Raw genomic sequence first — 22,992 nt, 5'->3', positions numbered from 1 at the left:
GTCTTCGTCATCGTAGTCTTCGTTACCAGTACATTGTTAGTTTAGTTAGAATTAGTATTATTAGTGATAGTAGTCGTGCGCATGGGTTAGATTAGGTTAGATTAGATTAGGATTAGTTAGTATAGGTAGTATTGCAAGGCGGCCGGTATGTTAGTCTGAAAATCCGGTGTCGTTGCAATCCCTACAAACAGTCAACGCAATCATTGAATTAACCATCCTATCTCGCACTCTCCAAGAGGCGAGTTAAAATTAGCGCCATACGAGCCGACCCATGCGCCACACAATAGCCGGTACTTTGCTGGCTAAGTGAAACATTACCTACAATTAGACTTGCAATAAACGGCCAGCAGATCACACGCGTCTTTTGTGTTCTGTCCTGTGTCGTCCAGTACCTAGCTATGCAATAAAGTCTATTACTTATCCGAACCGTCGCGCTCTAATTGTTTAACCCGTTTGTTCGTTCAATATAAGTACGTTTTGCCCAGCAAAATCTTGTAATTAATTGTCGCCCCGAAACATCCAATCCGTAGAAAAAACAAACGGCCTTAAGCTTCGTCCACACTAGGAGGTGGTCCGTCTCGGAACGGTCTCAGCATCTCCCATTTTCTTCGGGAGACACTGAGGCCGTCTCAGGTTTCCAACAACAACAACAGACAACAAAGTTCGTCTAATAACAAAAATCGCAGTTCATATTGCCTAGTGTGGACTTATAGGCTTTAGGTATATTCGGCTTTTTTCATTTTTGCAATTTTTATAATTTTTATCATATTTTGCAGTGCTTCGACCAAACCGAACTGCGAGCGCATAAGAAAATTTACAAGCAACAACAATTGGATCTCGTATAATTCATGTTCAAGATCGATAAAATTAATATGATTGAGGAAAATATACCAATTTTTTTTATAAACTATCGATTTTGTTTCATAAACATCAAAGAATATCTTCTCTAGATGAGAACAAGCCTAAAATTTAAGTGTCTCGAAAAATGCTAATGGCGTCCCGCATAAATGAGGATTGTAGCCAAACATTTTCTTTGAAAGTCAAACGACAATTTGATGAAGTGTAAAAAAACGTTTAGCAAACGCTTATTCAAACTGTGAAATATATTGGTTGAATCGTCAATTCCGAAGTCACATTATTTTTAATATGTCGTTAGGTTATGTAATTGTTAAAAACTGTTAAAATACTTGTATGGGAGAACTGTTCTACAAACAGTTCGATTAAAGTCCAAAAACCAATTGTGGAAAACGTATTAAGAACATCGAACTGTAATCGTTATAGTTTGTTTTGTGGATCTCTTTCATCTAAACATTTACGGTTATAGTTCTGCTACAATTTGACTTAACTAAATTCCAACGATATGCAAACTATTTTAGGGACCGTTCAGGAAAAAGCACGCACACAAACGCAAAAAATTAATGCAAATTTGAAAATTTTCGGATAAAGAATAGCATTCAATGGCTTGAATATCATCATTTTATTGAATTATTTACCTATTTTGTAAATGATACCAACTAGCTTGCTCCAGGTGCCTATTTTTGTTCTGCTTTATCCTGTTGCAAATTTTTTTCAGCATGCATGCATTGTAGAATGTTCCGGCGCCAGCCAATTTTTGTGGGTAAATTATCTGTGAAGATTTTCGTCGACATCGATTAAATTGCTGAAATGCAGAGCCATTTTCACCATGCAGAGTGTTCAAAAAGTCAATCATATGAAGCTGCAATTCGTACCACGGAGTAAATCTTGTAAAACTATGAGGGCTCCAACAACCTAAAACATTAGAAACGGAAGTATCGGATTTGTTGTAAAAAGATTTTATTTTCACTTACCATGCAGGTACAAACAGTAATGTCCTCGGGTGTTCGGCGAGATGATTGCTCGCCTCTTCCAGCAGCAAGTTTAGGGAGAAACGACCAGGAATCTATGCGAATGTGCTAATCGATAACGAGAACAAAATTTTAAACTTCCGGGGGTAACAAAACAATGCAACAACACCGTTGGCTTCAGTGGTGCCAGGTGCGATGTTTCATCGACATTTGTACAAATATTGAGATGCGAAATGTCAATGTAAATGTTACAGCTGTATATCATCTAGAATAGAATGATCATGTCTGATAATTAATAATAAGTTATCTTAAGAATTCTACGATAGCATCAATAAATTCGTCTTAAAAATTCCATTCAAAACCGGTCAAAGTTTTGAATCGAGAATACCAACGCAAATTGGATGTTTCTATGTCGCCTGTTTGTAATTATGATAGCTATTATACAAAACATCCAAAGTATAATATAATATTTTATCAGTGTCCGGCATTGAAGCCCTAATCGCTAATTAGTCCGTTACTTTTATAATGACAAATTTATTTTCTAATGGGATTTCTGTTGAAATAATGGACATAAAAACTCCACTAGGTGCAATTATTCAAGCAGGAATGCTGTTCAATGTTATTTTCTATAAAGTGGTGGAGTTTTTTGAGCCGTAAGTTCTCCAAAAATAAAGTTAAAAAATAAATAACCAAACAAAAATGTACCGGACTAACTAGCGAATAGCGTTTTAATGCCGACCTCTGTATTTTACTATATTTAAACCTGTAATACCTGTAACCTGTAATCAAATATATGGGAACCGTCACGTATTTTAATCTTACAAAAATAACAAATGAACTAAAATTGTGATCAAGTGCAGATGAATTCTTACATACGCTCAAGATTAATTAACATGAATAAAGTCACTTAAAATGTTGTTAAAAGAATAACGTAAAATTAGAAATTAGAAATTTACTTAAAAGATTTTCCTAAATGTGTATAGATTCTTATGCAAAACCATCTGGCATCTCTGACCGGCGTTTCGTTCATTTTTGACAGCAAGAATGAACGGTATGGGTAATGGTTCGAGATAATTTTTACGATTAAAGAAAAGTTGACGGAAACCGTTTGTGGGAAATAAAAACTGTTCCGTAGTACGTTGTATGCGAACGAATTCGACTGTAAATACATTTATTATTAAATGGTGATAATGTAAACAATCTTTTATGAACTTACAAATAAGTTTCGCCGTTTACCCTAAGCTCTAGCTCTGGCAACCCTAAACCGTCGGATATCACCGGCTATTTGAAGCTAATGGACGAAAATCATATTTATCATCGGGTACAAAACAAGTATTCTTGCGTACTTACGCTTTTTCTTTCCTACCGCTCTAATTGAGCTCAACCCGGTACACCTAACCGGAACAATCGAACGGTCACTCAAACTATCAAAGGAAATACAATATTTTAGTGGCAAATTGCGCAGTAAGGAATTTCTATCACCTAACCTCTTCCGACTCACAAACCCGCGAGCACTCAAATCACGCGCAACTAGCAAAATAGATTCCACCTACTATAACAAAATACATTAAAGAATGATCGGAACAACGAGTAATCAATACATACGGTTTTCTCAAAAAAACTATTCACTAAAAACTAACTAACTGCCAGGTCAGGAAAAAACGTGTCGCAGTTTCGATCAATTTTCTAACAATGACAATTCTTTTTCGGCGCCAACGCGTTGACGTTTGTCCGATCTCCGTACCAAGGTTGCCAGTTCTACTAACACCCCAACCCGTAACGTCGTAGTCAATCGACTTTACTCTCCTCCTGCACGTCCAACAGAGCAACCTTTACCGCTGGTCTTTGAAGAGTAGATCCGTCGCAAGTCTCCACCGACCTTGTGAACTTGTCCGTCTCGTCCTGGATAAGTCCTCACCACTTTACCTCGGAGCCATCCGTTGCGCACGGACTCGTCTACGATGACCACTAGATCGCCGACCTTCAGCGGCCGCGTTTCCGCGAACCATTTCATCCTGCAGGCTATAGTAGGTAGATAAGCTTGCACCCAGCGCTTCCAAAACTGGTTTGTTAAGTGTTGAATAATCTTCCAGTTTGGTCGAAGAGGTGTAGCATCGTCGATTGGTACCCTTGGTGGTTTGCTGTCCTCGCCGGAACTTAGCCAAAGGAAATGATTTGGAGTCAGCACTTCTTACTTGGGATCCTCCAGCGGCACGAACGTCAGCGGATGGGAGTTGACTATCAATTCTGCTTTCGAGAGCAATGTTCGCAGTCCTTCATCGTCTAGCCTTTGATGGTGCGAGAGAGTCTTGAATGCCTTCTCCGAACTGGCTCTCATCCGGGGAATGTAGTAACGTAGCTTGATCTCGTTCAGTACCGTCTGGGAATTGGCATGACCGTACCTTTGGTAAAATCGCAGCATCAAAGAAGTGATTACATCATGATTTTTTGGTACTATCTCAGGATTTCGAACTTCGAACGAATAATGAGCCGCTAGGTGATCGATTCTGCTCGCCTTCCGGAGAACACCGGACTCATCGATCATCGATGATAGCTTCGCTAGGACACTTCCCTTGCCGATACGCTTCCACCGCTTCGGTGAAGGCTCAGAACTGCTTCTAAACGCTTGAATTTCTCCTGCAAACACCTGTCGCTGCACAGCTCGCCAAATGGCTGTGTCCGCCGACACATAATCATCACGATTCAGACCACCACAGGACTCACTAGATTCCACAGGATCCCGTTTGAAGCGCTTAAAGCGGTGCGCAAAATGATACAGGTTAGCAATTCGGTTGAGTAGACCACCACACCGCGAGCAATTTTCCATGTTAACTACAAAATTATCTCCAGTAGTCACCCCAACCCGTTTCAGAACGTGTTTGGAGTGCGACTGCCAACGAGGTATCTCAAAACCAGCTGATCGGTTGACCAGACTCACTTCCAAAGCCAGTTTCGTTGCCTCTTCAATGGCACAGCTCGCAAGGAAATCGTCAACATATGTGTTGTCAACAATTGCTTTAGCAGCTTCCGGATAACGATCTTTATTTTCCTGGGTGTTTCCATTCTTAGCAAACTGTGCTGAACACGGGGAGCACGTTGCCCCGAACGTTGCGACGTCCATGTACACGTTGAGCGCAGCTTCTGAATTCTCCTGATACAAAAATCGTTGTGCGTTTCTATCTGCCGGACGAATAATCAACTGGAACAACTGCCTTATGTCCCCAGCGATGATATACTGTTTCTGTCGGAATTGGCAGAGGACAGATAGAAGGGGCTTCACCAAATCCGGACCTTTCAAAAGCTGGGAGCTCAGAAAGATTCCTCCATACGTAGCCGCAGCATCCCAGAATACACGCACCTTTGTTAACTTGCTCGGATGTCGCACTGCGCTGATTGGCAGGTGCCAAATCTTTCCGTCGTCACTGTTGCGGAGCTCGTCTGACGTTGCTTTGTGAACGTACCTCTTGTGTAGACAATCGTTCATTTGTTTGTCAATATTAGTTTTCAGTTCGGGATCTTTCAGCAAGCGCTTTTCAAAACAACCGCGTCGACGTACTGCCTTGGTAAATTTGTTCGGAAAAACCGGCTCATCGCTTTTCCAAAGCAATCCAGTTTGGAACTTTCCGGATGGTATATGAACTGTCGTCTTTTCGAGCAATCTTCTGGCCCGTCTATCTTCGTCGGATTCGGGTGGATTCAATCCGGATATCGCCAGGTTTTCGAATTCAAGATACTGCTGGACCGGTTCATGGAGCTCGCGGCTATTGGATCTCTCGCAGACATGAACGAAAGCACTACCTATCGTCTCAGGTGCTCGTCTTCCACCGAATATTGCCCATCCGAGGCGAAATTTAGCAGCAATAGGTTCTCCTCCGGATCTTTCCCTCTTCTTCAAAGCTAAGTTGAGCTGGGCATTATCGACACCGATAAGAATTCGTGGCACGGCCGTCCGGTAGCTGCTGATGGGGAGTCTACTCAGATGAGGGAACTGCTTCGAGAGACTCTCATAATCCAGGCTCTGCTTCGGTAATTCCAAGCTCTCAACGGTTCTTACGTTCGCCAGCTGATGGATGCGATTGTTCGATGCACCTGAGATACCTATCTCGACCTTACGAGAGTTACTCTCACTTCTCGTGACGTTACTAGTCCACTTAGCTTAGCTTAGCTTAGCTTGTTTGACTACTCATATCCACCTTAAATCGTCAAAACCGAAATGCTTCAGTAATTTCAATTTACCTATAATGTATTACTTTTTATTTATTTCTCAACTTAGTTTTTTGCTACCAATCAATAGTGCATTTCGAATCTCACGATCGCTGGCGTGGCTAAGTGGAAAAACTTCCACATCGCCAATGGTTGCTACTCCGTGATTGATCGAAGCCATCAATTTTGTGCAAAGTCCAATAGAATGGTGCTTGGGACTAGCGGTTCATTCTCAATGCACAAAACTCATGCTCTCTTTCTTTCCAAAAATGATCAATAACGGCGCCGGCCACGTCCTAGTAGTCAATGGGGACAAAAGAAAGGAATTTTAGTAGAATACTTTTTAGGTTCTAACCAGAAACTCTCGTCTCCCCATGTTCCAGAAGATATTTTGAAAATTGAGAAACAAGAATAAACCGGTATCACCTACTATAGAAACCGTCTATACGTCTGCGAATCTATATTCATGTATCCAAGGAGGGGGGTTTTGTTAGTAAGGGCAAGGTATAGATCAGGATCCATTCTGGAAAATGGTGCGACTTTGTTTTCCTACACCTCCTACGCTCCTATTTGTTTCATGAGGAAATTCCTATTCCATTTATTGAGGCACTTCATTGCGGCAATGGCAATTTAAATGATAAACATGATGATTTCAATTGAACTAGCAGATTGCCTTATTGATTTCCCTATCGCGTCCATGAATTCAAAATCAAATTAAAAGATGTCCAAAAATAGGAATGAAATTGAATTTGTAAGTGAAAAATTTTGAATTTTTGGTAAAACTTAAACATTAAATTATTGTTTTGAAACACTACAGAACTGAGATCGAAGTCGTTTTAGCTTACCTTTAAAAATTGCGAATAATTTTACGTTTATATTTCGTTTTTTCAATTGAAATAACCTAACAAATCCATCCTGTATTAAACAAACAAAAATAGTTTAACTTTATCTACTTAGATATTGTTGAAATTGATAGCGTATTCGTTTATGCTCAGTTTTGCACCAGGTCACCACAGGTGTTACTTTTCTATTTGCTGTAATTTTTTCATTTATGCGCGCAGATTTGAACCGGAAGTATCAAAGATTTGAACTGACATGGACGGTGGAACACTAGAGATTCTGTCATTGTTGCAGATGCGCGTATGACTGAGTGAGATAACAATACACTGACTACGATTTTTGTTAAATTTTGAGGGGATGAGTGCAAAACTGAGCGAGTGGAGAAAACAAATACGGTTAAAGTGAAAATCAAGATTTCAAAACTTGATTATAGAAATCAAACTATATCCTGCTATATTTTTTCTCAAACTTTCGTAATTGAGGGGTTTTATTTTAAAACTTAGGACCATTTTAGCAATAGCTCCACTTTTCAGGTAATGAATATGGTACTTATCTGTAATTCCTGCTAGGATTTTTGAATGGGTTTTCCTTAATTCGGCCTTCACGATTTCCACCACAGTTCTGGTCTTGCCCGGCTGAAGTCGAAGCCGCTTGAAGAATGATCTCGCCGTGTCCAGTTTACATTAGAAATCCACTGATTCATAAAACTTTGCTTGGATAAATTTCTTCATGAAAAAAATTGCTGTCAAAAAAACTACTAAACCGTGACGTTACTAGTCCACTGCAAGCAAAGCGGAATTCTTTCGCCCACCAAGCCCAGTTCGTCGATAAGTTCGTCTTCGACCAGCGTCAGGTCGGATCCGTCGTCCAGAAAAGCAAATGTGGACACCGACTTCCCGTTCGCGTGAAGAGTCACCGGAAGTATTTTGAAGAATGTGGTGCCTTGCTGGTGTTGATGATGGGCGGTTACCGATACAGAAGATTCCGATCCTTGACTCTTGAGAGTCGAACAACTTCCTGGATGTAACAGTTTATGGTGGGGCTCAGGGCATCCATTGATCCCGCAAGGCTGCTTGTTTCGGCAAGGCCACCTTCCATGCGGCGCCAGACAATGCTTACACATGCCCTTTTCACTGGTGAACCTCAGCTTCTCTTCGAGCGGCAACGTTTCGAACTGCTTACAAGTTCGGACTCTGTGCGTTGTACTTTTGCACATCAGGCACGGCTTTAGCTCCGGAGTAACTTTCGAAGCCGGTGGTCCAGGCGCTGAGGACACGGAGGCGGAATGTGCGTTCAAATAAACTGGCTTCTCCTTTCTCACAACACCTTTTGTGGCTTTTTCATTCAGACCAACATCCGACGTCAATTTCACCTTGCATGCCGCTGTTCGATAAGCCGACACAAACGCACAGAAATCACCAAGCGATGGTTCTGGAAGAGCTGCTAAGTTCATACCCCATTGTAGCTGCAAGTCGGGTGGAAGCTTAGCGACCAGCTCTGCCAGCAAGAGTGGATTGTCCAAATGGGTGTTGAGTTTAGCTGACTGCATGTACGTTACCATGTTGCGTACCTCTCTGCCGAACGTCACAAGCGTCTCCAATTTCGTCACAGATGGCTGAGCGGTTTTCCGGATCTTGGATAGCAGACAGTATACAATTTGGTCTGGCCTTCCACACTCGGCTCGTAGGATGTCGATAATTTCCGGGATTGCATCCGGCAGCGTTAGAATATTCTGAACCTTTTCGCGAGCGCTACCAATAAGACTCTTCTGTAGCCTAGCGAGGTTCTCGTCGGGTTGTATGCCACACATGGCCGTTGTCGATTCAAATGCACTCAAGAACATGGGCCACTCGAGTGGGTCCCCGGAAAACTTGGGGAGGTCTCTAGAGACAACTTGACGCGCCGCCAGTTGCTGTGGCGTAATCATGCGACCTGTAGCATGAGGAAATCCTTTACCCAAATCTGCTGACACTGTTGGTGGAACTGTAGGCGGGTGCTGCTCGGATGCTTGCCAAGCACACGGCTGTACATTCAAACCAAAGTTCGGATGCCTGACTGGGTTGTTGATAAAGACTCCTCCCTGAGGGTGCGCAAACTGATAATCAGCACCAGATGACGGCATGTCAGGAATATTCGGAAAATACATCGCCCCGTAGGGGTTATTCATCACTGGAAATCCAGGGAACTGCGACGAGCTCGGCGGTGGCAATGTTAGCGGATTCACTGGTACAGGTGGAACTGGATTCTGAGCCACTGGCGGAAAACGTGGATTCGAATCAAGATAATTGCTCCTTGGGCCCGGTGCTATAGCTGGGGGAGGATTTCTTACTGGAATGTCTGCTTGTTTTGGCGCAGTGCTTGGTTGAATCTGTTGACCTGATTGAATTATTGCTTGCATTCTTTGCCGCTCCTCTCGCTGTTGGATGGCGGGATGTGGGTTCGCACTTGGAGCCACTGTCTCGGGTTTCTGCTGGACTGGGGTAGAAGTATGCACGAATCCGCATTGTTGTTCCACCCAACCGGCGATACTTCGATGACTTTTTCCTCCTACGCTACGATCACATCCTTCATTGAGCTCTTCCAGAGCTATTTCTGCTTCTAGCTGCTGCTTTCTAGCGAGAAACTCGCGATCCCGTTCCGCTTTTTGATCCTCCAAATCCTTTTGCTCTTTCAGGTGCCTCAAACGAAGATGAGCAATAGCATTGACTGAGACGACTGATCCGGCATTCGAATTAGACGAGGATTGAAGTCTTCCGAAATTTCGATCGTCCTTTCTCCCACTTATTGGATCGGTGGTATTACCATCACGTTCAGCAGCGCGAGCTGAAGCAAATGTTGTGTGTGCTTCGGGCGAGTTTATGTTGCCGGTTTGAGTCAAATTAACTGCGTTGTGAATAGCTACGCATCTGCAGCAGAGCCAGCTTCGATCGGCTATGGTAGCCGTAACACCGGCGCATCCATAATGTTGCCATTGCGAACACTCGTCACAAGCGACCATGCTCTGCGCTGAATCCGGGCGGCGACATGTCACGCAGCTGTACAGCTCTCCGGTAGGGCCTTCCATCATCGGTTCCAGGTTTAGGTTGCTCGTTGCAGCTTTATTTTCGAGATTTGTGGGAAATAAAAACTGTTCCGTAGTACGTTGTATGCGAACGAATTCGACTGTAAATACATTTATTATTAAATGGTGATAATGTAAACAATCTTTTATGAACTTACAAATAAGTTTCGCCGTTTACCCTAAGCTCTAGCTCTGGCAACCCTAAACCGTCGGATATCACCGGCTATTTGAAGCTAATGGACGAAAATCATATTTATCATCGGGTACAAAACAAGTATTCTTGCGTACTTACGCTTTTTCTTTCCTACCGCTCTAATTGAGCTCAACCCGGTACACCTAACCGGAACAATCGAACGGTCACTCAAACTATCAAAGGAAATACAATATTTTAGTGGCAAATTGCGCAGTAAGGAATTTCTATCACCTAACCTCTTCCGACTCACAAACCCGCGAGCACTCAAATCACGCGCAACTAGCAAAATAGATTCCACCTACTATAACAAAATACATTAAAGAATGATCGGAACAACGAGTAATCAATACATACGGTTTTCTCAAAAAAACTATTCACTAAAAACTAACTAACTGCCAGGTCAGGAAAAAACGTGTCGCAGTTTCGATCAATTTTCTAACAATGACAATTCTTTTTCGGCGCCAACGCGTTGACGTTTGTCCGATCTCCGTACCAAGGTTGCCAGTTCTACTAACACCGTTCATACAATTCTATCACCTTTAGAGATACCGTTACTCATTCATTAAAACGTTCATGTTCCGTTCTTATCGTTGTTCAAATACCGTTCAACATAACAGCTGCGTTTACAGAGACAATCACTTTTTCTGAAGCTGTTGATGTATCGTTTGGACTATTTTAGATATAGTTTTTTAGTATGCGGGGTCAAGTTTGGTTTGGTCGAATTCCTACCATTTGTCATTTGTGGCTTTGTAGTCAATTTGTCATTTTTGTCAATTTGTCATTTTTGTCAGTTTGTCATTTTTGTCAGTTTGTCATTTTTGTCAGTTTGTCATTTTTGTCAGTTTGTCATTTTTGTCAGTTTGTCATTTTTGTCAGTTTGTCATTTTTGTTAGTTTGTCATTTTTGTCAGTTTGTCATTTTTGGCACTTTGTCATTTTTTTGATTTTTGTCATATTTGCTAATTCTGTCATTTGGTCTTCGACATTTTTGTCATTTTGGACTTAACAATACAACTATCATATGATGGATCACCCTGGTCTGTGCGCGAAAACGTCGCGCGGCTCGCAAAAAGTGAAAAGAATTATTCTTTTAAAAGCGAGGAGAACACAAAACACGAAAAAGTTTAATCGCAAATTTCAACTGCGGGCGTGCATGTGAAAATTTTCGATTTTCGTAATATTTTTGTCATCTTTTGTGTGAGATAACGTTATCAGAAGGTTTCTTTCTCGGTGTGATTTCGTTTCATCTCGATTACGTGTGTAGTTTCGGTGTCTGTTGGACTCGGGACAAGTCTCGCAAAACAAAATTATTTAGGTAAGGACTTTTCTTTCTGCACAAAAATCAAGACAACCGCTCCCAAAAATCATTGATAATAATATTTTTTACCAATATTTTTTAATCTCCTTAGCGACTTAAGCCGTATATAATATTATTCACAATACGCTCGTAATGATTCTTTGTGTTATAAACATTCGTCTTGATAATATTTACACAATTATTTGATTCCTTAAATGTATATCGTAGGGACACAACAAGTAAAATTTCAAGCAACGGAAGTCAAACATCCGGTTATGAGGTTGTTTTTCAATAAGCCTTATCATAAAGCACCCTTGAATCCGAGGGCTTTATAAATTTTGGAAGGCAACTAAATCAAAAACTAGTACCACAACATTTTATCAGAGTCAAATCGATACTGAATTAAAATTTAATAAGGTGCTTTTTCATATCGAAAAAACTTATCAATGGAAAATAAAATGGAACCTTCCCCACATATTTCTAAGTTTTCAGAAATTTGTAGGCTTTCAGTTGGCGGCTAACATTGAGACCGATTTACTTTTCGCCCCCAAACCTCTCTTTTTCTTATGCTTTTTGGCGCTAATGTATTTAATGTTCTTTTCAGACTCGGTCTCGGAACAAAGCGTGGTTGTTAGCTGGATATCGATTGTGGTGCCGATTGTGCTCCCGTGTGCAGTGGTCAGTTTCGTTGGCGAGTTTCCTCCGACGACGGTTATTCCGGAAGTCGAGGAAGTGGAAGCGTTATTATTCGGCGTCCGCACGGATCGCAGCAAGTGGTGCGACCGTCGTTGTCGTGGCAGTGGCTGGGCGGCCGTCACTACAATCCCACCCGTTTTGAACTTAGCCGATTGAGGCGGCTGAGTCTGCTGGCCACCGTTGCCGTTGGCAGACAGCGTTACTGAGGAGGGCACCTTCAGCGATTGGCTTGACACGAGAAGGGCAGTGTTGCTACCGTTGGTGTTGTTGTTGGTTCCGGGACCGAGCAGATTGTTGGTACTATTTGTTTTGCGTGGAGACAAAAGTCCATTCGCGGTTAGCGTCGTTCCTGCCGCTGAAAGGCGTCGACTCGACTGGCTGGATCGGGCGCTGCGGGTCAGGTGAGTGATCATGTCTGCTTTTTCGGCTATTTTGTTCAGCGTTGATCTGGGGCGACAAATTTTTTTTTGTTAATAGGCTTTGAATTTCAATGACCGAAGAATAATATACATTTCTTACCTCGTTTTCCTGCGAACTTTTGCCATCCCTCCGCCTGTTTCGGCATCGGATGGTTTTCCAGTTCCACCGGCGGCAGTTGAAGATGAACCTCCACCTCGCGGTTGTTTTCCATGATAATGGTGGTTGTGGTGGCTGTGGTTACCCGACGCAATGTCCCCAATCAGGGGGCGCGATCTGGAACCACCGATGGCACTACTTGTTGCCGAGCGGGTTTCCTTGTCGATTTTTGCGGCTGCGACAGCCGCCAAACGGGACATGCTTTTATGGTGTTTCTCTTTGAGGCTGCGTTTTTCGTCCTTCCAGGCAGCTAGTTTCTGGGAGCAGGCACTGTTTGGATTGAAAAGATTTGATGATGAAAACTAAGTCTAAATTTTAATTGTGTTACGAGATTTTATAACGTCCTGTTTTAAAAATGTTTGATGGGAAAGGAGATGGATTCCATTCTTTTAATCCTGGTAAATAAAATGATTAAACATCAACGGATTTGATTTGAAGTGATTCTAGTACCGCAAAACCATGCTGTGAGAGTAAAGATTTCAAATTTTGCAACCTCAACGCGTGGTCCTAATTTAGTGGTACTAGACTAACTTTATATCACACAAATACCCATTTCATTAAAATAAAAAAATCAGGGGAGCATGGCTCTGCTTGATAACCCTCTGCTTCGCTTTTAAACCTAAATATGATTAATCGAATCGCTGCCAGTTTGTTTGTCGAATTTATTGTGTATAGCTCACTCTCTCCAGAATGTACAAATTGTTACTTTGGAACGAACATCATACCCTTATTTTCAGATCAGGAGGTTTTAAAAATGCTAGTCAATGGATTTTTCGAGAGGTTCGAGGGGGCTAGATGGAATCCCAACGTTTTTGTTCTTGAGAATATATGTATCACTTGACACGCCGCACACAGGGGTAAATGCACCTAATGAGCGATCAAAATTATTTGCAGACAAACGGTAAACGGTAGACATTTGATGTCTTCGCAACATTTTTATATTTTTTGATGATCTATCAAATTCTTGAAAGAAAAAAGTGATTTTTTCACCTGGAAGGGAGATAAAAAATATTATTTCTTGAAATAATTAGTTTAGAGACTTGATGTCTTAACAAAAGTTGTATATCTTTTTATTTTAAGCAACTTTGTTGAAGACACCATCAAGATCGCATAAAAATCATAAAAGTTATGAGCATTTTAAAAATAACGAGCATTTTAACAAGTAATTTTGAATTTTTATTTAATATCTTTTTTAGTAGACGATTTACAAACTTGATATATTTGAGAAAGTTGTTCAAATTATTGGAACACACAATTTTGTGGAACATTTCAAATACATATTTCAACTAAGAAAGAAGATATACTACAAAATATCCAAAATAATGGCTTTTTTCAGTGAGTTATGTGCAACAGTGCCGTGCTTAATAAGTCACATTGATCACAAGCTCACTTTCGTGCAGCATGTCGCGACGACTACAGTCAAAGCCTTCGCTTTGCTCCAGTTTGGAAACCCTACCACTCCGTCCACATAAATGGATTGAAAGCATTTAGGAAAAATTGCTGCGTTTAGCATTACGGCGTTTATCCTGAAAAGATCCCGTACGGCTACCTCCTTACTCTGAGAGGTAGGGCCTGACGTTCAATGAGCCAAAGAAGAAACAATATTCGCCGGCACTAAATTTTACTCTGGAAGTCCGTACTTCCTTTCCTACTCCCGACAAATAAAAATGATGTACTAGTTTGTCGGAAGTCTGTTCTGCTGTCAGTTCGCCGTGTTTGAGTGTCCGACTCCCACGCGATTTATTTGCGAAGGATGTTTGTTTTACCCGTTTTCATCCGTTCAGTGGGTTATGTTTTGATTTGCGTAACCTGCTTAGGTTGTCAGCTACGATTTTTTTTAATTTGTTTCTCAGAATTTAAGTTTAAGCTTTTTATTGCTTGGAGTTGAATATAATTTATGTTGTGCTACTTTGTAAAAATCGGGAAACAGAAAACACAAGGAATTTGATCCTATCAACAAATATTATATCCACATACATGGGATCTTTACTTTAAATAAATTTTTGATAAGCTGAGAGTTTTGTTGAAGTACCGTGATTATTGAATTATTCCATGGTTTGTAAGAATTAATTTAGTTCATGGAAAATCAGGCTCAAAGCTCGCTTTATTTTCATTGTTTGTTGGATCCCTTACGGGTTTACCTTAGAAATATTTGTTCTATTCGTTTTCCTTTATCAGCTTGCACTCCAACTTTAAATTGTGTTCCACTGTGAAGCAGATTAAGCAGCAGCAAAAATAGCATTTGATTTGGTAAGAGCAAAAATAAGAAAATTATCTGAAGTATGTTTTTTTTTTCATAATGTTTAGAAAGGTTTATTATGCAACGTAATATTTCAATATTTTTTCAGTTAAAGTTGAATTAAAGATTAATTGAACTCGATCAGGTTTGAGTTTATTATTTTTTCAATCTTAACAGAGTTAAAATACCTATAAAATCTTGTTTTATCAAAATAAATAAACAGTGAGAAATTGAAAGTTCTAGATCTCGTTATTAGTTAAATTATATGTAACAATAGAAGCATATAAGATAAGGTTTACAACCAAAACTATTGCACTAGTCAAAAGTGTCTCCTGATCATATCCTTATACCCGTACTCCAAACCAAAATTATTTTGCTAGGATGCTGAGGTGACCTCGGTCCTAAAGCATGAAATCATTCTTTCATCCCTTTCTCTATCTTCCAATCTATCTATTGACTGCTAGGACGTGGCCGGCGCCGTTATTGATGTTAAAAGAGAGAGCATCAGTTTTGGGCAATGTGAATGAGCTGTCAGTCCCAGACACCATTCATTTGACCTTTGAACAAAATTGGTGGCCTCGGTCAATCACGGAGTAGCAACAATTGGCGATGTGGAACTTGTTCTACTGAGCCACGCCTGCGATCGTGGGATTTGAAATGCAAAGCTTGTAATGATGATTTTATAAAAGGAATTTATTTTAAATCTAGCAAGGTTTTGAAAAGAGGGAGAAAAATACATGCATTAGAAATTGAGTTTTGTTGAAAAAGCATTTCAGGTTCAACGATTTAAGGTGGATGTGAGCAGTCAATCAAGCTAAGCTAAGCTAAGCTAGTCTGTTCTGCTGTCAGTTCGCTGACGACGTTTCTAAAAATTTGATTTAAATGCACAACATCTGCAACGTATTTTCAAAGCTGAGCTCTTTTAAGAGAACTCATCCTTCAAAATCTGGTGCCGCAATGTATATCAAAACCCCCAAATATGAGTTCAAATAAAATTCACATCTGCCTACAACGGAGCTAAGCTAATAGCAGGGCTAGAAGTTGGTCACTTTTTAGTTACTTTGTCACTTTTTTTAAGCAGTTACTTTTTTTGAAATTTGGTCACTAAAGTCACTAGTTTTAATATTTTACTTACAAATTACTACATATTACCTCCAAAAACTTGCTTCTGCATTTTTGTTTTAATTTCATTTTACAGGTCGGTCAGGTTTTGAAAATTTATTCGAACTTCTAAAATTTTATTTGCCAGGAGCTCATAAATGGTTATAAAAAATTGATTATTCAATTTACAGGTTGAAATTTTTGAAGCCCCTATTGATGACTATTTTCCCCTACTTTTTTGCCTCATGGTGGCTTCTAGTCCTGTAATAGAAAAAGGATTCCAGATCGCCCGATTTTATCCGGGCTAATGTCCAATTATTCAATTTAAAATTTAAGATAGGTGAAGCCTGGCCCGGCAAAATTCGTACACGCAGAGAAAACTAGGCTTTTGAAACAAAACAAAAATGATTTTGTTTCAAAACATTCATTTTTTTGAACCTAACTCCTGTTTTATTTGAACCAAAAACTTTTGTTTTTGATTCAAAAAAATATTTTTTGAAACAAAGAATTAATTCTTTGAACTAAATATTTTTGGATTTTGATTTTAAGCAAATACTTTGATTCTAAATAAATGTTAATTGAGCTTATTTCTTTTAACACAAAGTCAACTTTTTTTTAACCAAAGGAAAATGTTTCAGACTTGAAGAAATTATTCCTTTAATTAAAAACTTCAGCCTTTGATTCAAAAGATATTTTGATTTGCCTTGCAAGAAGAATACAAAACCGTAAAATCGAATCAAGTTTGGCCGGTCGTGTGAAAATGTAGGCCAGAGTTAGCTATATTAGAAGGATTCAGGATGAAGTATGGTAAGTATGTTAATTAAAGAGTGAATATCGAAGATTTTCTATGAGTGATTGCGTTTTTACAGAACCAGAGCCGAAGGATGGTTTCTCTGGATGCCTCAACCGAGATGAAAGCTACGATGACACCGCTCCAAATCCAGCGGTCAGGTCGACGAAAATTTGGACCGGATCGATTTTAGTGAACTAGTTTGTGGCCAAGTGTTTCATCTGTTGTAAATAAAAATAAATTTAACATAAAAATTTCTTTCTTTTTATTTTTTGAAATTCCTAATAGGAATTTCAAAACAACAGGAAATATGTCTTCTAATTGGAATAAATGGAAAATGGTTCAATGAACCAATCTTTTTAAATCAAAATCTAAATTACATTGTGGCGAACGAAAACAACTTTGTATCAAATGGAACTGTTTTTTGTTTCAAAGTATTAAGATTTTGATTCAAAGATTTTTCAAAAGAAAAATTCTTTGAAACAAAGGAAAATGCTTTTGAACCAAAAGAATTTTTATTTATCCCAAAACCAAAGGAAAAAATCCTTTGTTTTTGCGGCACTTTCCTTTGAAATAAAAAACCTTTTCGCTGCGTGTAGAAAAAGCCAGTATTTTGCCCGTTTCTTTTTCGAATCAAACCAAGAACTGCAAATGAGTCATCAGAATTTATGATTTTTGCACCTAACAGCAATCTGGAATCAACAAAAATAAATTCCAAAAATACCTAGTTCTTCACTTTCTGGGCAAGTTTGACGCAGTGCTAAATCTTCGATTAAGTAGTACAAGAATAACTGAATGTTCACAATCTGTATTGGATTGAAACAGAGAGATCAACTGTGGATCAACTTACGTCAGCAAGGCTTCGTTGTCGAAGTGAGAGGACATCGTTAGGACCGGTGGGATTCCCCAGGATAGGGGCCGAAAACAGGCGTACGGCGATGAGGACGCATCGTTCACGTAACCATCGGAGTGCGTCCCGGTCCAAATGGACCGCCGGAACGACAGATGGTGCTGCCGTAGGCTGTCCGGACTCATCGGTTTCATCAGTTCACGGTAGCTGAAAAAATTGAAGCTTACTTTAAAGGACAATTCAGGAAGTCGCGGTAGATAAACCTACCGATCGTTGCTACTCCGGGCGCTGCAGCCCAGCCAGGATCGCTCCTTCCCCAGCACTGGCGGGAACTCCTTGATGATGCTGATTGCCATCTTGTGCTTGTCGTCCTCGGATTCCTCCGACAGCAAGTTGCGGGCTCCGTCGGTGGCGGATCGGACGATCAACTCCGGTGGCATAAGATATTGCGTTTCGCACCCGAGCTGGGTCAGCTTCCGGATGCGATCGGACTGCCGCAACTTGTGCCGCCGTCGGAAATTCCACTTGACGGTGTTTTCCGTGTCCGAAACCGAGACCGGCTGGTGCCCGCCACCACCACCACCATCCTCGTCGGAGGTGTACTCGAAGAAATCGCTCGCAGGTTCCGCCGTCGGAAGATCCATCGCGATCCGCTGCTGGCTGCGAGACTTTCGCCGGAATGGCTTTGCCGCCGGGATGCGTTTCTTGCCCTGGGAATGATCGTGTTGATGGGAAATCCTAATAACGTTTGAATGGATAAATTTACCTTTTTGTTTCCTTTGAGTTTGAGCGGTAGAACTGGCGATGATGGTGGCACCTTGAGAGCCGAACAACATGGTCCTTCGAGCTCGGCCATGCTGTCTTTACCGGCTGGAAATCAATGGAAGAAAGTTTATGGATAATTGAGTTTTTTTAAACAGCTTCCCAATGCCAAACGAACCTTCATCCTCAGAACTGCTGGTGCTGGTATCGCCTTCGTCGCTGGAATAATCCGATAGTGGAATATTCAAGGGTTCCTCCGCACTGGACCCTTCCTTGGACAGACGGGTCAAAATCTTCATCCGGAGTTTCTCCTTCGGTGTTAACGGCGGAACAGAAAAGTTTGCTCATATCCAGTTCAACCTATCGAATGTGGGTCACGCGATTGCCAGAGTAACAGAAAAACAAGCGTGCTGCCGTCTACAAAAATCTTGATTTTATTTCTACTTAAATGTGCCGCTACAACCTAAAACTACATTATTCTTAACTCAATCATTATCGTCTGGGTGTGTGTGTGAAAGAGGGTGCTTATAAAAGTTATTTCGTTTCAATCTTCGTTATCATTTTCATCTTTCTCTTCTTCCCCGGTGTCGTCGTCGTCTTCTTCACCATCGTTGTCACTTTTTTCTACGACGACCACCGGTTTCTTCCGGATGACTTTCCGAACCACCTTATGGCGAACGACGCGAACCCGACGTCCCCGTTCCGCGACCAGCGTTTCCAGCTCTGACTTGGGCCGTGGGATCGGAATTCGACGGAAGTACTCCAACCGGCGCTCGAGAGCACTATCCAAGGGTGGCCTCGATTCCGGTTTGTCCACGTTACAGTAGAACCGGAGACACTTGTAGGCTTTGGCCCGGTACCTTTGCTGCACGTTTTTGGTTTCGTAAGAGTTATGTTGTTTCGATTTCCGCAGTGTTATGTTTTAAGATTTTAGAAAAGCAATAGCATTCCGAAGAGTTTCATTAGGGATAGAAACAAACAGTATATAGGTTATTTTAAAAATCGGTTTCCTGAATGTTTTCCTAACCTAGAAGCTAAGTTTCGTCTACTCGTTCATCCTTTTTGGTTTTTTTTTACAGTGTGAAGTGTGATCGAGGTATTCGGTGTATAACAACATTCCGAAATGATTCGGACGATGAACAATAATATTTGGATTGGCTAAGATCACTTTACAAGTATTAACAATCGGGGTTTTTACACAATTGAGAGATACATCGACCGACAACTGTTTTGGGGACGAGGCTCACTCACACCATGCGGTCATCACAAACGTTTATAATCGACTCCACGATTGTTGACCCACAGGTATTTGCTAGCATCGAAGCTAAACTTCCGTGGAGGGCTGGGAGCTCGTAGAAAATCGGGCTTCTTCCTAGCCAGAATCCGTGCCTTTCGTCGTTTGATTTCCTGTTCCTGCTCCCTCCAGTAAGCTTCGATGTCCCGGAGGATGTCCCGCTCTTCGACCAGCGTCCTCGGTATCGGCATTTGGCGAAACTTTTCCATCCGACGCTCAATGGCCTCGTCCGAGGGTGGCCGCGTGTATGGCCACTTTTCATTCTTGACAAACTGTAAAAGCTTATACGCTTGCTGGTGATAGTCGTTCTGTGACCGGTGGTAGAGAACAAAATTACTCAATTACTCCGCTAGATTCCTTTGAAATTGTTGATTCTTAATTGCTAACTGTATCTGATTGACTGTTACTTCCACAGGTTCGTTTCCCCCCTTTATCATTGAATGTCAGTGAGAACGGGAGGATTTGGGACGGGTTTCAAGCTCATATCAAGCCGATGATAAAACGCGTCAGCAGGATACGAAGGAAAGGGACAGGATCTTACGCGAGGGCACAACCAAAACCAATGAAAACGTGGGAACATAACTTACACTAGATCGAAATGATTTTCACTGCAAACGACGGAAATGAAAAGGGAATTGATCAAAAAGGTGTTCCACTTAAAATCTGCAAACACTGATAGTGCTCTTACTTTTGGGTTCAATTGTATGGAGTTTGGTGTACACATTGTTTGATGTGTATTGTCAGTTCATTAGATTTGGTTTCCGTAAGTAACGGCAAACCCCAAGCAATCGACCATATGACGACGATAGAGAAACAACAGAGAGATCAGTGTGATCAGTAGTGGGCGAAGAAAACATGCGAGATATACATGGATTGTATGTGTACCTATAGAAGATCCAACAGTCGACCGATGGAGCTCGACATGTACGCATACTGGAGCAGGAGCCTATTACTTTCGTCACGTTCACCGTGGTGTAATTGGCTAACGCGCCGTGGTTCTGAAGCGGTAATTGCGGGCTCAAGTCCCGTCGATGAGCCGTTGATTCTTTTTCGAAAAATTCATCATATTTGCGGCTTATGTTTTTGCTTTCTTTGATATCTCATGTTTCTTTAATACTTTCTATCGCCTTTGGAAATGTCAATTTTTAGGTACGAAGATGTAACAAGACGAGCTAAAAACATTAGATTTGAGCGTACCCCTTTTTTAAGGACATACCATACGTCAGACAACGAAAGGGTACTCGGGATGTACCTCAAGTTATCAAGTACAACTGTTAAGACACCGTATGCCGTAGCAAAACTTTTTTTGTCAACTAACTCACCACCTTTGTCGGAATCTTACTTGAGCAGCATGCAGAATCGAGGCTTCAACTTTGCTTCGCTGAATTTCTCCGTGGATGATGTATTTCGCAAAACTGACTACAATACATTTCCCACGCTTCTGGTTAAGAAATACGCCGATTCCTTATCCGTACAGATTTCAATAATCTTTAACCAGCTGTTTATGGAATGTATTTTTCACGTCATCTGGAAAAACGCATCCGTGGACATACATCAAATGGAAAACTTTCGTAGAATTTCAATTTTCAGGTGTTCCCTGAAAGTTTTCGAGAGCCTCGTCAATATGATTTCATGAAACGTAAATCTATGATCAACCTCTTGAAGTACGTTTCGAAATTGGTGTCTAAGCTTGACCAGCGTCAATAAGTCGATTTGGAGACTTGAGAAAAGCAACCCCACAAAATGGATCAACTCATAAATAGAGTTTCTTATAGATCGGACTGCTAACGTACGACTGTGTGACGTAAATTCGATCCCTTTTCAAATCACTGCTGGAGTTCCTCAGGGAAGTCACCTGGGACCGTTGATCTTTAACGGTTCGATGTTCTACAAAACAACGAAGATTGTCCATTGTTAGTGACTTTGATTATGATCTTAATATTTCTAGGACTATGTTCAAATCTATAAAATAATTTCCTTTTTCTTGTATGTGTAAATACTTTTAACGGTCTTAAGCGCGTGGTTACTGCCTTCAAACGCTAACTGAACGTTTCTGTGGCGAAAAAGTTGTACGTATGGCCGTTTCCCGCGCAGAGCATCAGAACACTAACCGGCCTACGTTGGTTTAAGGTTCAGAAGTTCCAAAACCCAGCTGCAAACCGTGGATCAAGCCTCATTATGGCGTGATGGATAATGAGACGTATGTTAAGGAAGATTTCAAGCAGGTTCCTGGAAACCTGTACGTGACGGCCAAGTATATGTTGGTTGTTTCCGAAGTCTCTTATTTTGCCTAACAAGCAAATGTAACTGAAAAGTGTATCCAGAAGCGGCTGCTTCCTTTTCTCAGGGTTCACGATGGTCCGACGACGACACTCTACTGACCGGAACAGGCATCCTGCTATTACTCCAAGGAAATGGTAAAGTGGTACAAGGCAAACGGAGTCGATTTTGTGCCAAAAGAGTTGAATCCCCCAAACACTCCAGAGCTTCGCCCGATCAAGAAGTACTGCGCCACTATGAAGGGACAATTTCTAAAACGACTTATATTTGTGAAGAATGACGAAAGAAGGAAAAAGGCATGCGGATTAATACAAAGCTCCTATTATTGCGTTATACTCCCATAATGTTCGGTGGCGATCGGATGAATACTCGAATTTTGAAATTGAATTTTGATTGTGCAGATTTGAAGTGAAACACCCTTTGTAAAAAACAAGAGCATTGTTAGGAAAAGCATTTTTGGATATCTTCAGCTTTCTCTTGAGTAAGATACTTTTTAGTTTAGATGCCTGTTCTCAAACAGGTAGGTAATAGGTGTTATTTTAGCTGAACAAAAAAAATCGTATCCACCTTCATTTTGTGATACTAGATTAAAGTTCCTGACTTTGAATCTACAAATTATACACACATCTTTTAATCAACAAATCTTCGCCTTGAAGCGCTTTGATGCCCCAATCACCACAGCCTCTTGGGTGCCTCGGCCCTGTTGTTCGACCAAAAGTACTTGCGCCAGTCGAACATGAAAGGTCGCGGAGGACTCAGGCTGCGAAACTTTTTCTTCCGCTCGTAGCGTTTGCGGGCTTCCAGCTCCTGATACGCCTGCCAGTAGGCGGCCCGTTCGCGGCGGATGGCATCCTTCTCTTCGGGCGTTTTCGGTATCGCGATCTTGCGAAATTCCTGCAGCTTCCGGCGGGTTTCCTCGATGGTCGGCGGTTCCTCGTGCGGGTGATGTAGATTCAGCAGAAACCACAGATACTTTCGAACAATT

The 22,992-nt window shown here is 41.2% G+C and overlaps 2 protein-coding genes across 6 annotated transcripts in view; one reads left to right on the top strand and one right to left on the bottom strand.

Annotated features, from left to right (window-relative positions):
• The first annotated feature begins 11,166 nt into the window (after positions 1-11,166).
• The window catches only part of LOC129739591 (glutamine-dependent NAD(+) synthetase), a 123,362-nt gene continuing 111,536 nt past the window's right edge, over positions 11,167-22,992 (top strand). The window contains exons 1-2 of one of the 2 annotated variants that reach the window (XM_055731068.1): positions 11,167-11,437; positions 12,024-12,516. The gene's annotated coding sequence lies outside the window, so the exon portion shown is untranslated. Of the gene's footprint in view, positions 11,438-12,003; positions 12,517-22,992 lie in introns of those variants that run through there. The other variant, XM_055731069.1, reaches the window with a different exon arrangement.
• LOC129739589 (cytosolic carboxypeptidase 2) overlaps positions 11,500-22,992 on the bottom strand; it is an 89,408-nt gene continuing 77,915 nt past the window's right edge. For all 4 annotated transcript variants that reach the window (XM_055731065.1, XM_055731064.1, XM_055731063.1 and 1 more), the window contains 6 exons: positions 18,612-18,744; positions 18,438-18,541; positions 17,939-18,381; positions 17,672-17,878; positions 12,635-12,961; positions 11,500-12,562 (listed from right to left, as the gene is read on the bottom strand). In XM_055731065.1, the coding sequence (XP_055587040.1) occupies positions 11,926-12,562; positions 12,635-12,961; positions 17,672-17,878; positions 17,939-18,381; positions 18,438-18,541; positions 18,612-18,744 (1,851 nt within the window). In that variant the 3' untranslated portion in view covers positions 11,500-11,925. The remainder of the gene's footprint in view (positions 12,563-12,634; positions 12,962-17,671; positions 17,879-17,938; positions 18,382-18,437; positions 18,542-18,611; positions 18,745-22,992) is intronic.

This window comes from Uranotaenia lowii, chromosome 1, assembly GCF_029784155.1.
Source record: "Uranotaenia lowii strain MFRU-FL chromosome 1, ASM2978415v1, whole genome shotgun sequence".
Taxonomy (NCBI): domain Eukaryota; kingdom Metazoa; phylum Arthropoda; class Insecta; order Diptera; family Culicidae; genus Uranotaenia; species Uranotaenia lowii.
Note: the sequence above shows the minus strand (reverse complement) of the source record. Positions and strands in the feature narration are given on the sequence as shown.